The sequence below is a fragment of the Ambystoma mexicanum genome, chromosome 1p (genome assembly GCF_040938575.1).
Source record: "Ambystoma mexicanum isolate Mex_15411 chromosome 1p, UKY_AmexF1_1, whole genome shotgun sequence".
NCBI lineage: Eukaryota > Metazoa > Chordata > Amphibia > Caudata > Ambystomatidae > Ambystoma > Ambystoma mexicanum.
Genome location: NC_090921.1, coordinates 1,321,163,862 through 1,321,187,650, shown reverse-complemented (window position 1 = coordinate 1,321,187,650; position 23,789 = coordinate 1,321,163,862). Strand labels below are relative to the sequence as shown.

The 23,789-nt window shown below is 45.4% G+C and overlaps 1 protein-coding gene across 4 annotated transcripts in view; it reads left to right on the top strand.

The window, feature by feature from the left end:
* Positions 1-18,508, top strand: part of LOC138453575 (scavenger receptor cysteine-rich type 1 protein M130-like) — a 500,179-nt gene extending 481,671 nt beyond the window's left edge. For all 4 annotated transcript variants that reach the window (XM_069606566.1, XM_069606582.1, XM_069606572.1 and 1 more), the window contains one exon: positions 16,616-18,508. In XM_069606566.1, the coding sequence (XP_069462667.1) occupies positions 16,616-17,031 (416 nt within the window). In that variant the 3' untranslated portion in view covers positions 17,032-18,508. The remainder of the gene's footprint in view (positions 1-16,615) is intronic.
* The last annotated feature ends 5,281 nt before the right edge of the window (positions 18,509-23,789 follow it).

Sequence of the window (23,789 nt, the reverse complement as noted above, 5' to 3'; positions counted from 1 at the left end):
GACCAGTGTGGGATTGTTTAAAACTCAACAGGGATGCTATAACATTTTCCTGCACATGCATTTGGCGGATTGGGTATTTCGAAGCCTGTCGGGATTTTTCCCACCTCCAGTAAGGCTGTGAGGATGTCACGTGTATACCTCTTGTCTTTAGTGTTTCATGAATCCCCTCCTCCTCACCTGAACTGCTGGTTACAGTTGAAGTCTTCTTCTTTCTTCTCCAAGCTCCTTCATTTTTTTGGGTGCAGATATGGCCTGCCTTGGGAGGAAGCCACAGTGAAAGCCAAAGAGCAGCCACCTCCGGACCCCCTCCCGTGACAAGCCCGGTAAGGGGAAAAAAAACATGGTATTAAGTCCAGTGCTTCCACTACTCCTGCTCACTCTGGGTGTCTGAAGGGTCAGAAGACAGATGATGGCAATATTGTCTCAGAGGGAAGTGGGCTCCAGTAAGTAGAAGCTTCTTATAGTCGGTGAACAGAAAAGGAAAATGTGGAAGACTCAGAGCTGGTAAGAAATAGGGCACGGAAGCAGAAAGAAGAGAGGAGAAGAGAAAGAGAGAAGTGCGAGCATAACTGGAAGGGCTACAAGGCGCCTGAGTACCGAAAAGGAAGGTGGAATAAAAACAGCTGACAGGAGGAGGAGAGAAACGGAGATAAGAACCAAGGAGGAAGAGCACGAAGGCCCAGGTAAGAATGGAACTAGAAGAAGCGGAAGGAAGGAGTGCAGAACCGCGGAGGGTGGAGGGTACAGAGGAAAGCACAGATGGAAAGAGAGAAGGCTGGCTGGGGCAGAAAGCACCCAGCCGTAGAAAATGCGAAAAGCAGCACGGAAACAAAAGTCAAAATAAACACTTGGCAAAGGGGAGGCAGGGAGGAAATAGCAATACTAACGAGGAATACTAGCGCAACAAACCCGAAGACTGCAAGGCAACGAAGTGGGCTTGCAATGCGCCGACCAACGGAACTCAATGGTAGTTATGGTTCTCGGCGGCGGCCATTGCAAAAAAGCACTAGACCGGAACCAGCGCCCAAGGAAGAACGTGGTGGAACAACTAATGGTGGCTGAGCCGCTAACGATTCCAAAGGCGCCAGCTACCGCAGTGCATGACAGAAGAAGACTATTATTTCCCTGGATTTTTTGGGCCTGCCTCCGCATGCACTCTTTTGTGGCCTGGCCCACTATTTGTTTTCTGATCAGGGCGCTTGCCTTATCTGAGGTATCTCCCTGGTCCACCACTATAAGGTCATCCCTCCTTCGTATCACGCAGTTTAAAACTGTTATTCCTCCCTACTTTCTTCCCACCGACTGTGGCACAGTGCTACTCCCCTTCGGCTCAATCACATAGAGTAGACTGGCAATTTAATTTATCATTGCATTTGTATGCTTTTTATTGGTGCTCTGATAGGTGGTTTTTGATACTTTTGCCAATTTGTTGCCAATGTTTTGACATTTTTCCTGGATTGTGTAAACTGCTTCAGGCATCCAGTCTTCTCCAGCTCTCATCCCCCTACCTCTACCCGAGTATGAGAGGCTTTTTACCCTTCATTGATATCACATTGAGAAAGGTATTGAAATATTGATTGAGGCAGGTGCTTCTATGATGTTGCCTATTATGATTTGGTGAGGCAGAAGCTTCTATGAAGATAACCTAGCAAGATTGGTGAGGTCAGCTAGCACGACCTGGTGAGGTTGGTTTTCAAGGTGACTATGATGTCTTGGAGAAGGTTGATCAGTCTTAGTATTGAATACAGGTAGAGGTATAGACAATTATTTCAGCCTTTTCATTAGTGACTTTTTGCATTTAACGTGTGTTGTGTGTAGTGAAAATAAGAATAGCAATGTTTCTTTATTGCTTATTTCTCATATTTAAAAGATTTACTTTTTTACATGAGAGCGTAAGAAGCATCCATTGAGTGTTCATTTCTGAGTGTTCTGTGAGAATTATTTGAACATGGACTTAAAGAATGGGCCATCTATTTAAATGATTGATGCGTTACATATGTTACATGTATTTTAATACACACCAATGATTACTGGAATGGTGTGAGCAGTGGACAATCAATACAAATAAATGTGACATTGTAAACCCCTCCTTTGCAGATGAAAGAGATAAGCCGCCTACTGCAGGGGTTGTTGCCTACTCTCTTTGCCGATGCACAGTGACGGGTATATGCCTTTCCCTACTCCATCTCCTACCACAGCCCCTGCCGTTGGGGGGGTCTTGAACACTCCTCTGTTGGTGAAGGGAAGGTTCTGGAGGTAGGAGTGATAAAAATCACGTCACTTGCACGATTTATCCAGTGATGTGACTAATACAGGACCCCAACCTCATGCTTGGGTCTTACGATTGTGTTTGGGCTTTTCTAAGAACTGGTTGTCATCTCACATGCTTGCCCAGTTAAGGTTAATCTCCATCTCCAGTCCTTCTAATGAGGCTCCTCTAGGTAACCCAGAGACTGAGTTTTCTGAAATATGTCACATTTATCTTAGGCAGTTAATATATGGGTCACCACCCGTTCTATCTCCTTCTTGTGACCCAATGATGACGTTATTCTGGATTAAGCTGTAGTTACTTTTCATTCAGATTATTCCAGTCACCTCAAAAGCACCCAGCTTTTGTGTTACTTTTTTGTGAGCATAAGGCCTGGTGTAAGTTCAGGAGGGTCATCTCTGCTTTTATGAGTCTTGTGTTTGCCTTTCCTGTACAGCCCTCGTTTTCCACTGAACATGAGAGCTCGCATTTTGCAGTTAAAAAATGACCTGCCTGGATTCTGCTGAATGATATTTTATTGTGAAATTCTGTAGTCTCTGTGCATTGTTGAGCCAGCGTTTACTTCTCCATTGTGTTTCATCAAGTGATGCTTATTTCAATGGATTTAAAGTATTAACATTACAACTTCTATTGTTCTCCTCTGCAACATCAGTTTGCTTAAACTCACTGGTCACTGGAGGACTGGCAAGCATGATTTACTATATGTCTAACATTATGCTGTAGTTTCATCGACACAACTTTTCAGTACACATATAGGTCGAAAAGTTCTAATCTAACGCTATAAAAACTTGATGAAGAAAAATCAAATGTAGGCTTTTAATCGCTATATTGTAGCAAAGAAATTAAAGGAATTACACAAGCGCAGTACGTGAACACATTGAGGGGGCAGGTTTCCATACAGCGCTGAGTCAGCAGGACTGCAGGCGAGGGCTAATTGTAGTTACAGGGAATTTTTCTGTGAATGGGTGGAGGGCATAGCCTCACACACAAGTTGCAAGGGAGAGGGAGCAGACCTTCACCAGGGGAGAAAGACAGTTTTTGTCACAGTTTGGAGTCAAACAACAAATTGAGGTTGATGATAGAATGACCCTGAGTTCATTTGAGAGGGGGAATCTCATAATGCATAGGGGTTCAGTCAATGTGTTGTCCCACACATACTTCTGCACCAGGAAGGAACTATGAGTTGGGGGATGGAGCAGGGTGGAATTGGTGGGTGGTTGGGGCTTCTCCTCAGATGCTTTCAAAGAGAAATGCTAGTTGCTGAACATTTTTCAACCTTCGATGACCTCTGAGCCAAGTCACGTGTTTATCTTGAACTGACCTGTTGACTAATGATTAACCAGGGTCTTCCAACACGGCAAGCATCTAGGAATGATTAAACTGCACCGCATATCAAAATGAGAGAAGGTCGACCAAAAACGGACAGTAAAAAAGTAACCAACAACGTGGTCACTTTCAAAACAGAGTCAGTGAAATCACAGAGTACCATGTTCAACAGGGATAAACCTGATTCTCCCCTTATTGGGAGATCCTAATAATCCTGTCTCCTGTCCGCACTGTTGCGCAAGTCATTTTTGGCCCTCTCGTATGGGCTTCTGTGATTCCTCTTTTGCGCTTCTGCTCATGCATGTCATGGGTTCTGGACAGCCAACATAGTCTGCTGTCGTCTGTTGACCAGTACCAGGGTGATGTATATGACAGCTTCATGCATCTGACACCTTGGGTGTTTGCAATGTCCCAATGAGAGCACTACTGCACAGCTTCACTTCCTGTAGTTAGAGTATCTCCCGAAGGTTAATCTGTACAACTTTGGTGAGGGGTGCTGGTTTTCTCATATGGTCACTTCCTGAGTTGGGATTGCTTCACTCTGCTGTTTGTTGGTTGCTATTCTCTGGGATCTCAATTGAGCACAGAGGAAATGTGTCTGAATCTGAGGTTGCTCAGCCATGCTGCCTACAGCCGCTGGCCTAACCAGCCTGTTAGATTTGGATCTGTGGATGGCAAACCTAGACTTATCCCGGTTGAAATTAGTGGTCCAACCCAGCTAAACAGTGTTTTGCAGTGCTGTAAAAGAATGGCAGTAATTCTGCTATTGCTTCTTTGGAAGAAACAGAATTACTACTTCCTTTATGGCACCATCACGTTGTGAGTTTGGAGGTAAAGTTGAGGTTTTACCTGCAGGAAAAATCTGGATGTAAATCCTTCACTTTACCTCCAGTATTCAGTGGATTTACCATTGGGAATTGCTGCCTGCAGTAAATCTGACACAAATACCCATGTGTTCCTATGGACTACAAAAGGTGATTTACATCACCATACTGCCACTCATAATCCAGTGGTAATGGCACAGGACCAAGTGGTAGTAACAGTAAAAGATGTTGGCAGTAAATCGACAGAATACTGTCAATTTACCTACAAAAAGTCCTTGTTGCACCACCATATTATTAAACTAATTTCCTGTCAACTCCACCCATTCAAAAAATGCACCCTGAGTGTAACAGAGACTTTCTTGCAGGGCATACATTATGACAGTGTGTGCCTCCAAATTCCAGGCCAGTTCCCACCTTGGGGGATGCCTCTGTCATGGCTGCTCTCATTGTACATAGTATACCTTTTTCAAATAATCTGTATTTGTTTCTCTCTGGTAGCACTTCTGACAGCAATGGCTGGGGTGCTTCTTGCATATGCGCACCAGAAAACACAAATCTAACCCATCTGTGTTACGGTTCAAACAATATATAGAGTAAAAATAAAAGGTTGTGTTTTTCACTTCTCCTTCATTTTCGCATATACTTAATGTCAACTTTTTGCTTAAAATGCACAGCCCTAACTGCTGGACAGATTTGTGACAAATTAGAAACAAGTTGGACACAAAGCACTCAAAGGAAATCCTTTGTTGGTTCGGTGTAACTCCATCCAGCAGTTTTTTGTTTTTTTTGCATAGAACGGGGTGCACCTGTACCCAAAAAGTGTTATCTCCCATGATGCATTGCTGGTGCCAGTGTTTCTGATTTCTGAACATCCGCCATTATAGAAATCTTGATTTGAATCTAGATTCGTTTTTGGAAACTGCGCTAAAATGATATGAGGTGTGTAAGTAGGATAGTTTGGAGGCTAGGGAACATTTGGAGTGGGTAGGAAAGGATGATTTATGAAGGTTTGGGGCTTGGGGATATTATAGTTTTATGGATTTTATTTCAAGTATTTTGCCGAGATCTAGAGCTGCAGGTCGAGTAGCAAAAAAAGTATGTAGTTCAAAACTATAATATATTGAGATGTGGCAATCTGAATGATTGCCAATTGATGGAAGAGGAGTATTTTAAGCAAATTTAGGAAGCAATCAATATTTTTAATGTAAAACCTTTACAGGGATTGCTTCTTAAATGAACTTAAAATGTGGAGGAGGGGTGTATTAGGGAGCTATTAGTGTTTTGGGGGTGATAAATGTGCTCTAAAAGCTTTTAATTGCTTAATTAACGTGTGTAACAAATGACAGAGGGATGCCGATGCTTGTTTACTATATCCATTGTTTTGATTGGACAGGCTTTTCACTTGACTAAACAGTGAAAGTCTCGATACTATATCCATTGTTTTGATTGGACAGGCTTTTCACTTGACTAAACAGTGAAAGTCTCGATTCACTCCTGATGTCAGCAGAGGAGATATCATCATTATCAGATCTCCCTCTTCATCAAAGTACATAAATAGTAATCCTGCCAGAACCTCTACATATCTCTAGCTCGTCCTAGTACTGAATAGTAATCCTACCTATACACCCCACATCATTCTTTCCCATCCCAGTACCTAAGTGATTATCCTACCTTTTCAACCTACATTCCTATTACTCGTACCAGTACAGAATAGTAATCATATCAATACCCCCGCATCCTTTTTCCTTGTCTCAGTACACAATAGTAATCTTACCTTTACTCCCATATCCCTCTTCCTCATTACAGTCCCCCACTACCTCACTCTTAATTATCACAGTGTTCCAATACCCCATGCAACCCTTCCTCATCACAGTCACCCACTAACACCACTGCACTCTTCCTTGTCCAAGTGCTCCACTAAACCACCTTACTCCTGCTATGTTCATCTCCCTCTTCAAAATCACAGTTGCCCAATACCCCTACCTCAATTTCCTCATCACAGCCCTCACTACCCCATGTAGCTAGCCCTATCACACTCTTCCTAGTTACAGTCCCCCACTATGCCACCTCACTCTTCCTCATCACAGTCAACCTATACCACAACTCATTCTTCCTCATCGGAGTGCCCAACTACTTCAACCCCATGCCTTTGTCACAGTCCCCACCTCACTCACCCATGTCACAATCTCCCACTACTCCTACCACACTCTTCCTTGTCACAGTGTCGAACTACCCCACCTCATTCTTCCTTGCCACAGTCCCCTACTAACCCCACATAATTCTTTCTGATTGCAGGACCCCACTACCACCACTTCACTATTCCTCATCACAGTAACTCATTATCACCATGTCACGTTTACTCGTCATATAAAGAAACTACCAGCACACCACTCTTTGTTGTCACAGTCCCACACTACCACCACCACCTCACGCTTCCTCATCACAGTCTACCGTTACCACCATGTCACTATTCCTCATCACAGTCACCCACTACAACCACATCAAATTTCCACCAACTCACAAATCCTCATCTCACTCTTCCTTGTCACAGATCCCCAGTAACCCCACCCCCCTTTCCCTAATCATAGTCCTTCAATACCACTACATCACTATTCCTCATAACAGTACCCCACTACCACCACACCACTCTTCCTCTTCACAAAACGCCACTACCACCATGTCACTCTTCCATGTCACAGTCCCACACTATCACCAAGTAACCCTTCCTCATCACAGTACCCCATTACCACCAACTCACTCTTCTTCATCACATCACAGTACCCCTCAACGACACGTCACTCTTCCTTGTCACAGTCCTTCACTAGCCCACCTCAATAGTCCTCCTCACAGTGCCTCACTACTCCCACTTCACTCCTTTATCACAGACCCCCACCTCAGTCTTCCTTGTCACAGTCCCCACTAGCCCACCTCACTCCCTCTCAACATAGTTCCCCACTACCCCACCACACTCTTCCACATCAGTCCCCCATTACCCCCACCTCACTCTTCCTCATCACTGTACGCCACTACCCCACTTCACGATTTCTCTCCAGAGTTCACCTACTTGTACCTCACTGTTCCGTGTCACAGTATTCAACTACTCCACTTCACTCTTCCTTATCAAAGTCCCCCAGTAACCCTACCTTATTCTTCAGCATCACAGTCCCACACTACCACCACTTTACAATGCCTCATCACAGTACCAAACTACCAACTCTTGCCACTCTTCCTCGACTCAGTACCCCACTACCACCAATGCACTATTCTTCATCACAATACACCACTACCACCACATCACTCATCATTATCGCAGTACCCAACTACCATCATGTCACTCCTACTCATCACAGTCCCCCACTACTCCTAACTCCCTCTTCTTTGTCACAGTGTCCAGGTACCCCACTTCACTCTTCCTCGTTACAGTGCCCCACTAACCCCACCTGACTCTTCCTAATCACAGTCCCCACTACAACCACTTTACTATTCCTCATCACAGTACCCTACTACCACCATGTCCCCCTTCCTTGTCACAGTACCCATCTACCACCAACTCACAATTCCTCATCACAGTCCCCCACTATCACCACTACACTGTTCCTCACCACAGGATCCCAGTACCACCACATCACTCTTTATCACCACGCTGCATCACTATTACCCATCACAGTCCCCCACTACCAAAATTTCACCCTTCCTTGTGATGTACCCCACTACCATCAACTCTATATTCCTCAAAGCAGTTTCCCACTACCACCACTTCACTCTTCCTCAACATAATCTCCCATTACCACCACATCACTATTCCTCATTACAGTCCCCCACTACCACCACATCGAACTTCCTACTCACAGTACCCCACTCCTACCAACTAATTATTCCTTGCCACAGTGCCCCACTATCACCACGTCACTCTTCCACATCACAATACACCACTACCACCATGTCACACTTCTTTGTCACCCTTCCTCAAACACAGTACCCCACTACCACCACACCACTCTTCCTTGTTGCAGTCCCCCACTACTACCAAATAACTCTTCCTCGTCACAATACCCCACTACCATCCTGACACTGTTCCTTGTCAAGTGCCACCACTACCACCACTTCACTATTCCTTGTAACAGTACCCCACTACCATAACACCACTCTTCCTCATCACAGTACTCCTCTACCACACCTCACTTTTCCTTGTCACAGTCCCCCACTACCGTACCTCACCCTTCCTTGTCACAGTCCCCCATCTCAGTCTTCCTTGTCATAGTCCCCCACTATCCCACCTCACTCCCCTTCATCAAAGTCCCCCACTACACCACCACACTGTTCCTCATCACACTCCTCCACTACCTGCACCCCCCTCTTCCTCATCACAGTTCCCACTACCCCACCTCACTCTTCCTCATCACTGTATGTCACTACCCCACCTCAGTCTTCCTTGTCACAGTCCCCCATTAACCCCACCTTACACTTCAGCATCACAGTCCCACACTATCACCACTTCACTATTCCTCATCACAGTACCTTACTGCCACCATGTCCCCCTTCCTTGTCTCAGTACCCAACTACCACAATGTCACTCTTACGCATTACAGTCCCCCACAACCACCATGTCATCCTTCCTTGTCACAGTACCCCACTACCACAACTCACAATTCCTCATCACAGTCCCCCACGATCACCACTTCACTATTCCTCAACACAGGACCCCAGTACCACCACATCACTCTTTATCGTCACACTGTGTCACTCTTACTCATCACAGTTTACCACTACCACCATTTCACTCTTCCTTATCATGTACCCCACTACCATCAACTCTCTATTCTTCATCACAGTTGACCACTACCACCACTTCACTTTTCCTCAACACAGTCTTCCATTACCACCTTATCACTATTCCTCATCACAGTCCCCCACTACCATCACGTCAAACTTCCTACTCACAGTACCCCACTTCTACCAACTAATTATTCCTTGTCACAGTGCCCCACTATCACCACGTCACTCTTCCACATCACAATACACCACTACCACCATGTCACACTTCTTTGTCACCTTCCCCCACAACCACAATGTCACCCTTCCTCAAACACAGTACCCCACTACCACCACACCACTCTTCCTTGTTGCAGTCCCCCACTACTAGCATATCACTCTTCCTCATCACAATTCCCCACTACCATCATGACACTGTTCCCTGTCAAGGGCCACCACTACCACCACTTCACTATTCCTTGTAACAGTACCCCTACTACCATCACGTCACTCTGCCTCATCACAGTACCCCTCTACCACACCTCAGTTTTCCTTGTCACAGTCCCCCACTGCCCCACCTCACTCTTCTTTGTCACAGTCCCCCACTACCCCACCTCACTCTTCCTCATCTCAGTGCACCACGACACCCATTTCACTCCCTTGTCACAGTCCCCCATCTCAGTCTTCCTTGTCACAGTCGCCCACTAACCCCCCTCACTCCCCTTCATCATAGTACCCCACTACCCCACCACACTGTTCCTCATCACAGTCCTCCACTACCTGCACCTCTCTCTTCCTCATCAAAGTCCCCACTACCCCACCTCACTCTTCCTCATCACTGTATGCCACTACCCCACTTCACGATTCCTCTTCACAGTCCCCCTACTCCTTCTTCACTGTTCTGTATCACAGTATTCAACTACCCCACCTCAGTTGTCCTTGTCACAGTCCCCCACTAACACCACCTTACACTTCAGCATCACGGTCCCACACTAATACCACTTTACAATGCCTCATTGCAGTATAAACTACCACCATGTCACTCTTCCTTGTCTCAGTACCGCACAACTACCAACACAATAGTCTTCATCACAGTATGCCACTACCACCACTTCACTATTCCTCATCACAGTCCCCCAATACCACCACATCATACTTCATCATCACAGTACCCAACTACCACCACATCACTCTTATACATCACAGTCCCCCACTACTCCTAACTCCCTCTTCTTTGTCACAGTGTCCAGGTACCCCACTTGACTCTTCCTCATTACAGTGCCCCACTAACCCCACTTGACTCTTCCTCATCACAGTCCCCCATTACAACCACTTTACTATTCCTCATCACAGGACCCCATTACCACCACATCCCTCTTCATCATCACATTACCCAACTATCACTATGTCACTCTTACTCATCACAGTTTACCACTACAACCATTTCACCCTACCGTGTCATGTACCCACTACCATCAACTCTCTATTCCTCATTATATTTGCTCACTACCACCACCTTCCTTGTCACAATCTCTCATTACCACCACATCCCTATCCCTCATCACACTCCCGCACTAACACCATGTCAAACATCCTACTCACAGTACCCGGCTTTCACCAACTTACTATTCCTTGTCCCAGTATCCCACTACCACCACATCACTCTTCCCTGTCACAGTGCCCCACTATCACCACGTCACTCTTTCACATCACAATAGCCACTACCATCATGTCAGCCTTCCTCAATCACAGTCCCCACTATCACCACTTCACTATTCTTCATTGAAGTACCCCAGTCTTCCTCATCACAGTATATCGCTACCACCTACTCACTCTTTCTTGTAAAAGTACCCCACTACTGATATGATATGATATGGCATTTGTAACGCGCCTATTCACAAGTGTTTCAAGGCGCAATGAGGCAGGGGGGGAACAAGGGGAGACAGACAACGATCCTACTAGGCCAGGTGTCATTCAGATCGCGCAAGTGCAAGGGCAGAGGGGAAGGGAAAAGTGCTTGGGGGAAAGGGAGAGGGGAAAGTGCAGTACAGGGTTATTAGCATACGCCATACAGGATAAATAACAAGGGCCAGCTGGTGGCAAGTGCGAGGTAAGTGCAGACAAGTGCTGGGAACGGGGGCTCTAGGGATACAGACACAGTCCCGCAGTGCAGGGGTTGCCGGGGAGGCAGTGCAGGGGAGAGTGGCTGGGCCAAGGACCGAGAACGGTGAGTGGCCCAGTTGCAGATTCAGTGCAGTTTCAGTAGTATTAGCAGGGGAGAGGGGGAGAGAAAGCAGAAGCAAAGAGGACGGTTTTGAGGTGCTTCCGGAACCGGAGATGGTTCTCCTCAAGTTTCAGGGAGGCAGGAAGGCTGTTCCAGAGGGAGGCCCCTGCAGCGGAGAGAGATCTGCCCCCAACTCGTTGTTTGGAGAAGCGGCTGACCCTGAGGGAGTTGGAGGCGGATGAGCGAAGAGCTCGAGAAGGAAGATATTTAGGAAGAGAGAGTTGAAGGTATTTTGGCCCAAGGCCCCAGACGGCCTTGTGGACAATGCAGCGGGTTTTGAACTTGATCCTCGCAGTCACTGGGAACCAGTGTAGTGATTTCAGTCCTGGAGAGATACGGTCCCTGGGCTTGAGGCCAAGGGCAAGTCTCGCAGTCCTGTTCTGGATGAGTTTCAAAGGGCGGAGAGTAGAGGCGGGCAGATTTAGACAGAGGCTGTTACAGTAGTCCAGCTACGAGAGCGACCAGGGCTCTAGAGACAGTGAGCTTCTGGGTGAAGGAGAGGAAAGGAAGGATACCTCTGAGGAGGTGTAGCTGGTAGTGTGCACTGCACCTCACTCTTCCTTGTCACAGCCTCCCTCTACCATAGCTCACTTTTCCATGTCACATGCCCCCACTACATCACCTCACTCTTCCTCCTCACATGTCCCCTTTACCACACCTCATTCTTCCTCATTACAGACCCCCACTATCTCCACTGCACTCTTCCTTGTAACAATCATCCATTGCGCATACCTCACTCTTCCTTTTAACTGTGGCCGACTGCCCACCTAATTCTTCCTCATCACAGTCCCCACGAACCCCACCTTACACTTCCTCGTCACATCTCCCCACTACCACCATGTCACTCTTCCTCGTCACTGTTCAACATTACCAACATTACACTCTTCCACTTTACAGTACCCAACTACCACTGCATCACTCTTCCTCAGCACAGTCTCCCACTACCACCACTTCACCCTTTTTCATCAAAGTACCCCACTATCACCAAATCTTTATTTCTCATCTCACTCTTCCTCATCACAGTCCCCCACTAACCCACCTCACCCTTTATCGTCACAGTCCCAGACTACCACCACTTCACTATTCCTCATCACAGTACCCCACTACCATCAGGTCACTGCTCCACATCATAGTCCCGCACTACCACATCACTCTTCCTCTTTATTTTAACCTACTACCACATGTTTTTCTTCCTCATCACAGTACCCCACCTCTACCACATCACCCTTCCTCAACGGAGTACCCCACTATAACCAATGCACAATTCATCATCACAGTCCACCAATAACACCAGCTCACTATTCCTTGTCAAAATATCCTGCTACCACCATGTCATCCTTCCTCGTCACAGTACCCACTATCACAAACTAATTGTTCCTCATCAAAATCCCCACTACCACCACCTCACTCTTCCTGATCACAGTCACCCACTACTACCACTCCACTATTCCTCATCACAGTACCCCACTACCACAACATCACTCTTTCACGCCACAGTCCCCCTCTATCACTAGGTCCTTACTTCTCACCACTGTACCCCACTACTACCATGTCACTCTTCCTGGTCACAGTACTCCACTACCACCAACTCACTCTTCCTCTTTGCCATGCCCCACTACCACTACATCACTCTTCCTCATCACAGTACCCCACTACCATATCACCCTTCCTCATCACATTGCCCAACTAGCACAACTTACCTATTTCTCGTCACAGTACAACAGGGCCACCATGTGAGTCTTCTTCATTATAACCTCACCTTACTCTTACTTGTCACAGTACCCCATTCCCCCACCTCCCCTTTGCTCATCACAGTCCCCACTACCCCATCTCAGTCTTCCTCATCAGTCCCCAACTAACCCCACCACACACTTCCTTGTCATAGTCCCCCTCTACTGCCGCCCAAACTGTAACATCTGGCATCTCTCCCACATGCTTACTTGTACTTATCTGCAACTCGACTATGATGTAACCACCAGTCGACCAGCACTTTTGTTTGCCTTAATCCCTTTGTATGCCTGTAACCCTCTCATATGTTCTAGCGCCCAGTTACCCCAGGGTTCGGTACGCATTACAAATAAATAAACTAAAATAAACTCTACCCCACCTCACCTTTCAAAGTCCCCCTCTACCAAACCTCACTCTTCACCATCATAGTCCCCCACTACCCCACCTGAATTATACTCATCTCAGTGCCCCACAACTCCCACCTCACTCCTTGTCACAGTCCTCCACTACCCCATCTCACTAGAACGCATCACAGTCCATCACAAGCCTAACCTCACTCTCCCTCATCACATTCTCCCACTATCCCCACCTCTCTTTTCCTTTTCAAGGTCCGTCCCTATCCCCACCTCACTCTTCCCCATAACTGTACAATGCTACCCCATCTCACACGTCCTTGTCACAGTCCTCGACTACTCCTACCTCACTCTTTCTTGTCACAGTGTCCAACTACCCCACCTCAATCTTCATTGTCACGGTTGTCCACTAACCCCACCTTACTCGTCCCTGTCACAGTCCTCTACTAGCACCACTTCACTATTCCTTGTTCCAATCTTTCAATACCACCATGTCACCCTTCCTCATCAATGTACCCTACTTCCACCTCTATGTCACTTTTCCTTATCACAGTCCTCCACTCCCACCACATCACACTTCTTCTTCACAGTACCCCATTACCACCAACTCACTATTCCTCATCACAGGCCCCCACAACCATCACCTCACTCTTTCTCATCACAGTGCCCCATTACAAACATGTCACCATTCCTCATCACATCACCCCACTACCACCTACTCCTCATCTCACTCTTCCTCATCACAGTCTCCCCAACCCCATCTCAATCTTCCTTGTCACATTGCCCTCATATAACAACTCCTATTCCTCATCACAATACCACCACATCACTCTTCCCCATCATAGTACTCCACCATGACCAGGTCACTCTTTCTCATCACTGTACCCCACCACAACTCACTCACTATTCCTCATCACACTTACCCAATGCCACCACCTGACTATTCCCCGTCACAGTCCGCCACTACCACCAATTCACCATTTATCATCATGGTCCCCCACTACCACCACATCACTCTTCTTCATCACACTTCCTCACTACCACCATTTCACCCTTCCTCCTCAAAGTTCCCCACTAGCACCATGTCACCTCTTCTCATTACAGTCCCCCACTACCACCACTTCACTATTCCTTATCACAGTCCCCCACAACTCTACCTCACTCTTCCTCGTCACAGTCCCCGAACACCACCACTTCACTATTCCTTATCACAGTCCCCCACAACTCTACCCCACTCTTCCTCGTTACAGTCCTCAACTATTCCACTTCAGTCTTCCTCATCCCAGTCTCTCACTAACTCCCACTTCGCTCTTCCTTGTCACAGTACACCATTAGTAATCACTTATTTTCTAGTGGACACAAAAGAAGATGAAATACTTCATAAAACCAATGTTGAGTAGCTAAAGAACACATATTGTTAACAAATGATAAGACATCTGTTGTGGTATCAAAGAAACATCAGAATTACAGGTGGCGGGAGGTATGACATAACAAAACCCTTGAAATTCAATGAAAAACTTTATTTAAGGGACCGTTAAGGTGAATGAATTCAGTGCACCAAAACCCTTGAAATTCGGTGACAAAACTTTAGTTGAAGCACTGTTAATGTGAAACTATCTGATGTAACGAAACCCTTGAAGTTCAGTGGGAAAAATGTTGAGTTGTTGTGACTTTAAGGCGCTGAACCCCTAAAATGTAGGAGGTGTTGGCAGCTACGCCACATTAAGTATGAGGCCCCCATTGCAGAGCCCCTAAGCAAACTTATGACATCACTGATGACATCACATATAACATCACTTAGGACCTGTCAGATGCCATCAGTGATGAAAGTATCTGAGAAACCTGGTAGGGCACACCTATGACCTCCTTAATGACCTTAGTGGTAAGACCAGCCATTGGGTAACATTTTGGACGTATTTGAAGATATGCCACAGATGCAACATACCCTGAATAGCCTGAATTTGGCTGAATACTTACTAGAAGCCGAAGTTCGATTCAAACCTGGCTGGGACCCTGATTGCTAATATTGTTTCCCTTCCCTGACTAATAGGGGTCTTTTCAATGGTACAATAGGAGTGTATGAGGTTGTTCGTTTGACAAGGATAACATTCTATCAGATAATAATATATGAGGTTGCAAAAGGTTTGACCAATTTAACATTTTGATTATGACTAAAATATATACCAGAAATGATGTTTTAAAATGAGCATTGTAAAAGAGCCAGTATACAATATCAGAACAATTAAATCATTTCCTTTTTTGTTTTTTAATAGCTGATTTTTTTGTCAAAACACAATGCCCTCTTGCCACAAGATATGTGTATTTTTTCTCTGGTCATTCAGCTGTCATCAATGGCTGGGGTCGCTATAGCCATCAAACATCTGACAAGACTCTTGCCAGCATGGAAAAAGATAGTCATAGAGTGAGGCAGAGAAAGCAGTGAGTGTGTGCGTGTGTGTGTGTGTGTGTGTGTGTGTGTGTGTGAGAGAGAGAGAGAGAGAGAGAGAGAGAGAGACAGAGAGACAGAGAGAGAGAGAGAGAGAGAGAGAGAGAGAGAGAGAGAGAGAGAGAGAGAGAGACAGAGACAGAGACAGAGAGACAGAGACAGAGGAAGAGAAAGTGCTAGATTGGCATATGATATGCTTGGTACAGCTAGTATGTTTTACACTATTAATATGTACACATGTAGCTGTATCCCTTTAAAAGAGACTGCATTCCTCATAGCCACCTGCAACTAAGGGTAACACAAATAACCCACCCTTTGTTGCTGATTGCTTGTAGGAGCAAGGATTGCACCAAAGGAGCGGGTACCCCTTTGGGAGATGTTCCTGCTATCGCCTCTTAAAACCCCTCATTTGGATTTTTAAATCAACCTTAAGATTTACTCTTTAAAAGTGAAAAAATGTAGCTGTGATACGAGGAATGGTTGCCTGATGAGTGCTGTGATATTGTAAAGTCTTATTTTCCCTTCACATGATATTCACTCTCTCTAAATTAATTCATTGGCTAGTTATTTTGCTTGGAAATGATCATGACTCTCACTATTGGCTCATTTACCTGTTTCCACCTTTTTACACAGAGAACACCAGCAAGCCAGAAATGGCCGGAAATACTACTGTCCTCACAACACATGAACCACTGGCTTCAGAGCAAGTGACTAAGAGTGAAAGTCCCTCATTTCCGGAGGGACCTTCCAGGCCATCAGAGCCGCAAGACACATGTCCTCAGCATCAATCCAAGGATGATGCATGTGAACCAAAGCAAATGCCAGAGCTGGTGAAGATCCTGAGAGAGATGCAGAAAGACTTCAGCTCGATTACTCACCCACTAGAGCGCAACCAACAGCAACTTACATCCATAGCCAACAGCCTACAGGATGTGGCCTTATCCCTTCGTCGGCTGTTGGAGATAGCCCCTTTACTCACATCCCCGAGATCTCGTGATGAAACACCTCAAACTCCCACCGGTATGCCATCGGGCACCCCCAGCCAGTGAATTATGCCTACTAATCTCTTGTTTAACATATCTGCAGCTGTTCCACTCTGACTAACCTATGGGAATGTGTATCTGTGTTTTGTAACCATTGCCTATCTGCTCTGAATTATTGGTCATCCAGAAAACCACATTTCCACACCTTACAATACTAAGTCATAGCAGGTACAGGCACTGGATGTCTCAAGAGGGGGATCTTAGTGTTGGAATGTTTTTTACCTCATAATCATCTGGAGACCGGTTGATTGTGAGAATTAGATATTTGCATACAGCATTTGGATAGATGGACAGACCTCACCAGAAATCACTGACTTCCTAATTTGCAATTCTTTGTATCTGCAATATTGTCTAAATTCAACTTAATGAAAAGGACCAGCATGCTGTGGCTACAGCTGGTTTTGGCCCTGTAGTGTGGAGCTGCTTCAATCACACACGAAGAAAACACACAGTGCCTCACCTTGTGCTCTCCATGGGATACGTTTTAACGTGCTAAGCATGGGATACAACATTATAAACTGCGTGTGGACAGAACACAACGCACTTTTTGGAAAGGGCAAGCCTTCAGTTTTGCATGACAAAATGCCAGATATCCCCCCCCCCCCTCCCGCCCCTCTCCTGCTAAAGGCAGAGGCGTAGCTAGGATTGTCTAAAAAGTGGGGCCTGAGGCCATTGTAATTGGGCCCACCGCTGTAAATGCCCACACAACGCTGCTGAGTAGGCCTTGCCTGCTCCGGCCATTCCCTGTCTACGCCTCTGGCTACAGACAAGAAAATAAGCAAGGAAAAATGAAAGGATCATACGTTTGTAGCCTAGCACACGTGTTGCCTAATAAAGGTATTCTGCTTGGAAGAGCACTAGAACTCTTACTGCTTGCTTAAGAAACCTACGCTTTTGATGGGGCTAGCAAAGTAACGTTTTTAGTTTATAAGAGGAACGCTTGGAAGGTAAGGGAGTCCCAGGCCCTTTGTTGGCACACGCCAGTGAAAACCAAAGTCCAGCCCTCCTAGTAGTGGCTTCCTTAGGTACTTACTGGAAACTTAGACAGAAAAAGAGCACGATTTGTGTTTTCTTAAACATCAACCAGTCAGCGACAATTTGATTTCATTTGGAGCACTCAGGTTTTTTGAGGATCTATCGAATTTGACAAGTGTGTCCAGTTACAATAATCATTTCTCTTATGGATGCTAGAGATGTAGCAAGCTTTGTCACAGCTTGAATGGAAAATGTAATTATAGAGCAATGTTGCAGACTTTGATCATATGTTTGTGATTCACAAAGGTAAGGATTTATCTATAATGTACACTGTGTATACAATACACCTATGAGTCCAAAACGACAAGTGGACGCAGTATTGGTAGAAAACTGCATGCATCACATGCATGAGTTCTGCATCCTGGAAATGACATGTAGTTTCGAAGAAATCACACACTATGCATACTTATGTCTGAATAAAATGTTCTAGGTCTACAGGGTACAACAACTCAATGCAGTATTTCTTTTTATTTCACTTTTTCTGAATGAGTAAAACTAATTTGTGTATAACTAGTGTTAATTCCTAAACACATGCTGGCAGTGTAACATCAATTGGTAAACTCCCCTTTCGCTCACTGCACCGTTTATCACTGGATCATTCAGCTGCAAATCAGTAATGTTAAGTGTGGGAAATCAAATGAAAATATTTGCAAATGTTCACTCAAGTAGTGAGTGATTGGGCACTCAGTAACCCATGCTCTTGCTGCCACTCCCAGAACCAGTTTGGGTCTATTTGACCAAAAACATTTGAACTAATCACATTTGATCTAATTTATTTGACCTTTTTTCCTGTCTAAAATGTGGAGGGAGACCCTCACAACCCCCCCCCCCCACTTCCCCTCAACCTACTCTATACCCTTACCCACTCCCATATATATATTTAATTAAATTTGATCGAAAAAAGGTCAATACAATTCGATCAAATGTTTTTAGGTCAGTTATGCTAATACCCCCAGAACCATCTAGCTCTGCCTAAATGGGCATTCCATTGAGAGTAAGTCACATGTCCATAGTAAATGCATTGGTATGTACAGTATCCTATCAGTAGTTAGATTCAACTTTTGCGAATCACGCATAATGTATTATATTAGTACCAAAGAGGTTTCTAAGGCGGACCCGGTATTCGGATCTTTGTTGCTCTGCGTCGTCTTGCTTCCAGGGCGAGCGCCTTGCCCCTGAGCTATCCTCTCGGCCCTCCACACCACTTAACTATAACCTTTACCCAAGACTTCACACTGACGCATGGACAGATGTTGGTGACTAGAACCCCATCGTCACCACTTTCATGTAATTTCTTTTGAGACGTGCCTGTCCAGATAGAAGGATAACCCTTATCTTGCATAATTGCCACGTTAGGTTTACCAACGCTGATCTTGTAGCCAAAGTAGCCGACCACAGAATATTTCACCTGACATGGAAGAATGATTTTTGCAGAAATTAATCAAATCGGAAACCAGGCAGCAAATGTAGAGACAAGGTGCCTCATCACAAGTTGGGCAGTATCCCTGGGGTAAATACGCCAAGATACCACCCAACGCAAATAGCGTTACTGCAACTCGGTTCGGCGCTATTAGCGCCAGATCCCGGAAATGCAGCAATGCTGTAAGTCCCCATTTTTCCAGAGTCCCATAGTACTCTCTGGGGCATTTTGGGCGCAATTAGCACGGTGCTAATTGCGCCACACGTAAATTGTGCTAAAAATGGGGGGAACGTCGTCAGATTTACCCCCAGCTCAGAGCTGGAATTATATCTGCCGACTTTCCGCCAAACTTATAGTTGGGCAGAGCAGTGAAGCGGCAGTAATTGTGTTACTGCTGCTTTTTTACCGCTCCACCTAACTTGTGATGAGGCCCAAGATATCTTTCCATACAGCTGTGCTTAAATGGACAGAGAAACTGGCACAGGAAATTCGGATGTGATAGTAGTAGGAAACCTAACTAAGAACTAGTAAACTGAGATCAAAGAAAAAAAATATTGAATATTTTTCTCTGTTTGCTACACAATGTAAGACTCTCACTTTAATTGTCCAGATCAAGAAATCTGCAAGCATTGCCGAGTTTCACAGAAGAACTAATACATGTTTTTTCAGTACATTTACCAATGACAGAGCGTGTATATTTATTTTACATTGGATGGCACTACTTTATCAGAAATCTTAGAGCACAAACATGACTGGGGGCCCTCTTGCCAGTTCGTGATGCATCTGCGCACTGTCCATTCTGTTGGGATCCACAGTTCCTCAAGACAACCCAATGATAATGACTGCGACAAAATCCTACTGGATGATCCCACTAAAGATCTGACTGTTGAACTAAATGGCAAACTGAGAACCCGAGAAAGATTGAGCCCCATAAATTCAGATGAAAGAAGGTTCCAGGTTTCTTGGTAGGTGGGCTGTATCTAACGATTCCAGCATAGGTTGCGAGCAACTCTGCATGGATTCTGCTGCACTCAACGCTCCAAATCCTTTCTTGAAAAAACAAAGACTCTCCCTTTCCTCTTCTCTCTTCCTTCCTCTCCATGGAAGCCATTCCCTCTTCATTAAAAAGAAAAGGAAAAAAGACTGTTGCAGCCCTTGGCAAAGAGGAAGGATGATGGACACGGCCCTTTTTTGTTCTTTTGTTAATGGCATCAGCACTCACCTCTAGATGTTTCAACCATCCGGTGCTAAGGTGATAAACACCTGCCTGGTGGAGAGCACTAGATGTTAATAATACCCCCATTAGCCCTGGTTAAATGCTTTTCCTATCTTTGGTCTTTTAAATCGGGTGCCTGACTGTTACTGACGGTATTACCCAAATCAATCTAAAAAATTGGAACGAATGGTAGATTTGAACGAATTTGCTTCGGACGTGTGGTTGCTGTATATGTAGATATGCTGTGGGTATGGATTTGAACAGGACACAAATTAAATGGGCACCAAGTCCCAACGCCTCTATAACCTATGCAATATTCATGCACATAGGTGGGAAGGGGGAACACCTACCACCACTCCCTGACAGGCTATTAATGCACTTTCAGTGACAGTTTGGCAGTTGAAAGGAGAGATTCTGCGTGTCTAATGCTGTAGCATTGGAAGGGTTCAGCAGGGCTTCTCTGCCCTGATCTAGTGATATACTGATCTGATATGTGGAAAGTTTTATCAGCAAGGCCAAGGACTGAATGGGCATGTAATCCAAACTCCCTTCTACAATTTAGAAATATGAAATCACATATTCACCATTATGTCATTAAAGAATCATGAAATCCATAAAAAATCTCAAAATCATAGCATTTAACAATAACATATCACTTGGAATAACTTAATATTCAAATGATTTTTTATCAAGGAGACAGTGGACATTAAAAGCAGTGTGCGGAGCCACTAAAAACCCTTCCTCAGAATGCAATTTCATTTGGGAGATGTTCCTCCCATCCTAGATTAATGATGGTAAGAGCAGAACTCGAAGTGCCAGAGTGCAAAAGAAAACCCAAGACTGGATTAACATCTGCGAGATGACTTGGGCTGTGTTGGCATTGATGTGGACTTGCCAATTTCCAATGCCTCCATGCCAGCCGATTTAAAAGCCTCATTACAAGCCTGGCGGTCCGGAAAAGCAGTGGGAAACGTACATACAATACATGGTGCAGTGGCTATAATGAGCAGAGCATGCACAGTGTTGAAGATTCTCTTTCCCTCTTTTAACTTTGCCAATAGCTTCTCTCTTGAGTCCTTCGACCACCTACTCTTTTCTGCATCTCTTGTGCCTATCCCTCGAGAGGGGCCTATTAAATCGGCCACGTCTTTACGGCAGGTAAGGTGAGTGTTCCACGAGAGGGTCAAATTCATGAGTGAAGAGGATTTGAGCAGTGATTAAACAAACATACATAAATATAAGGCTTAGTCACATTTTCAAGACTGCCGATATGTAATGTGGCTTGTTATTGAAATCAAAATTTTTGAAATGTCTTGATCTCATAATAAATGCCATTAAAATTGATTTAAAAAAAAGAAAACCCCAATTCCCCTTACTCCCACCCCAACTTACTTGCGTGGTCCCCACTGGTCCTCGTGGCTGGCCACCATCGAAATAGAAAAGGGACCAATTATTTAATTAACTAGGTTCCTTTTCCATTGCATTTTCTTTCCAACGGGAGATGGGCTCGCACAGAGCTCATCTCCCGTCAGATGAAAAATATATATGTATATATCGACACCCCAGTAAATCCCTGGGTGTGAATAGCTTTTACGCCCCGGCTGAGGCAGACATGGGGTCTAACGGCCCACAGCTCAGGCCTACCAAATTTTGGGTTGGCGGGCCGTTAAACCCCATGTTCACCCGCCAGCCAGGGTCTAATCTTTATCGATAAAGACTACTGAGCCCTGTGGAAAGTGACATTTCAAGCACAACACAAAAGTAATCTCCTTTAAGACCTACTCTTTGCGCAGAATTTAAATTGTCAATATCCAAATATCCAAATAAGGAGGTTCTTACCATAATGTCTTAGCTAACAAGCACAATGTATCCCTTGCAGTAGATCTGATGAAAAAACGTGAGGCAGAGGAAAAGGACTTATATGCCCCTGGCACCACTGGTGGTCATGTCGCCTTTAGAGGAATATCCTACTCATCCTGAAGGAAAGTAAATCGAGATAACCATGACACCAAAGATGAGGGTGTTGTGCAGGAGGCAGGGAAAATGCCATCCATTGCTGATCATAAAATGTGGTTTGTATCTCTGAGATGTGTCAGCAGCTGTGCATTTTGAGGTTGTGGAGGTGAACTTCCTAACTGCTGACCAGCTGGTACCCATTGTGCTGGTTGAGCTTGAACAGCCCCGTAATTCCCCCTGCATAATGTTCAAGCGGGTAGCCTTCTGGTAGAGATGTGGCCGGGCCCACACATAAGTGGGGTATGTCCATGCTAGGACCTCCACTTCGGAGACGTGTTTCCTTTTTTCAGGAGTTAGAGATGCAGAAGAAACTGGCCCAAATGTTGGGTGGCCTCTCTGACCTGGCAGACTCTGAAGAAGCTCTGGTATGATGTGAACAGTTACCATCAAGGTGATCAATGATGCCCTTAAAATCCTCGATGATGGCCATCCTTGCCTCCTAGTTCTCCTCAACCTCTCAGCAGCATTTGACACAGTAGACCACCAGACACTCATTGACCATCTACATTGCCCCATAGGGATCAGCAAGATCTTCCTCAGCTGGTTCAAATCCTACCATGCAAACCATTAACAGTTTGTAAAAAGGGATTCTTCCAGATCACCAACTCTACCCATCACCTGTGGAGTCCTACAAGGATCCATCCTGTCCCCCGTGATCATCAATCTTTACATGGAACCGCTCGGAAGCCTCCTCTCTCCACACAGCATCCACATTCACCAATACGCATATGACACACAGATCTACCTTAAGATATCCTCCATTGAAGACAACCACAGGTTTAAGGCCTGCCTCACATTGATCCAGTCCTGGATGTCCAGTGCTTACCTGAAGCTGAACTCCTTCAAGACTGAATTCCTACTGCTGACCAACAACACCGAACACCCTGACATCCCGACCTGACTCTCTGTTATGAACCTCGAGGGATTCACACCCCAGCTGGTCCCCTGTCCCAAGTCCCTTGGGCACAACATCGACAGACACCTCACGTTCAAACAGCACATAACAAGGAAGACACACCTGGCCTGGTACCACATTTCCTGGGTGGTCTTTTGTAAATGCTTCCCAGGAAACGAAGT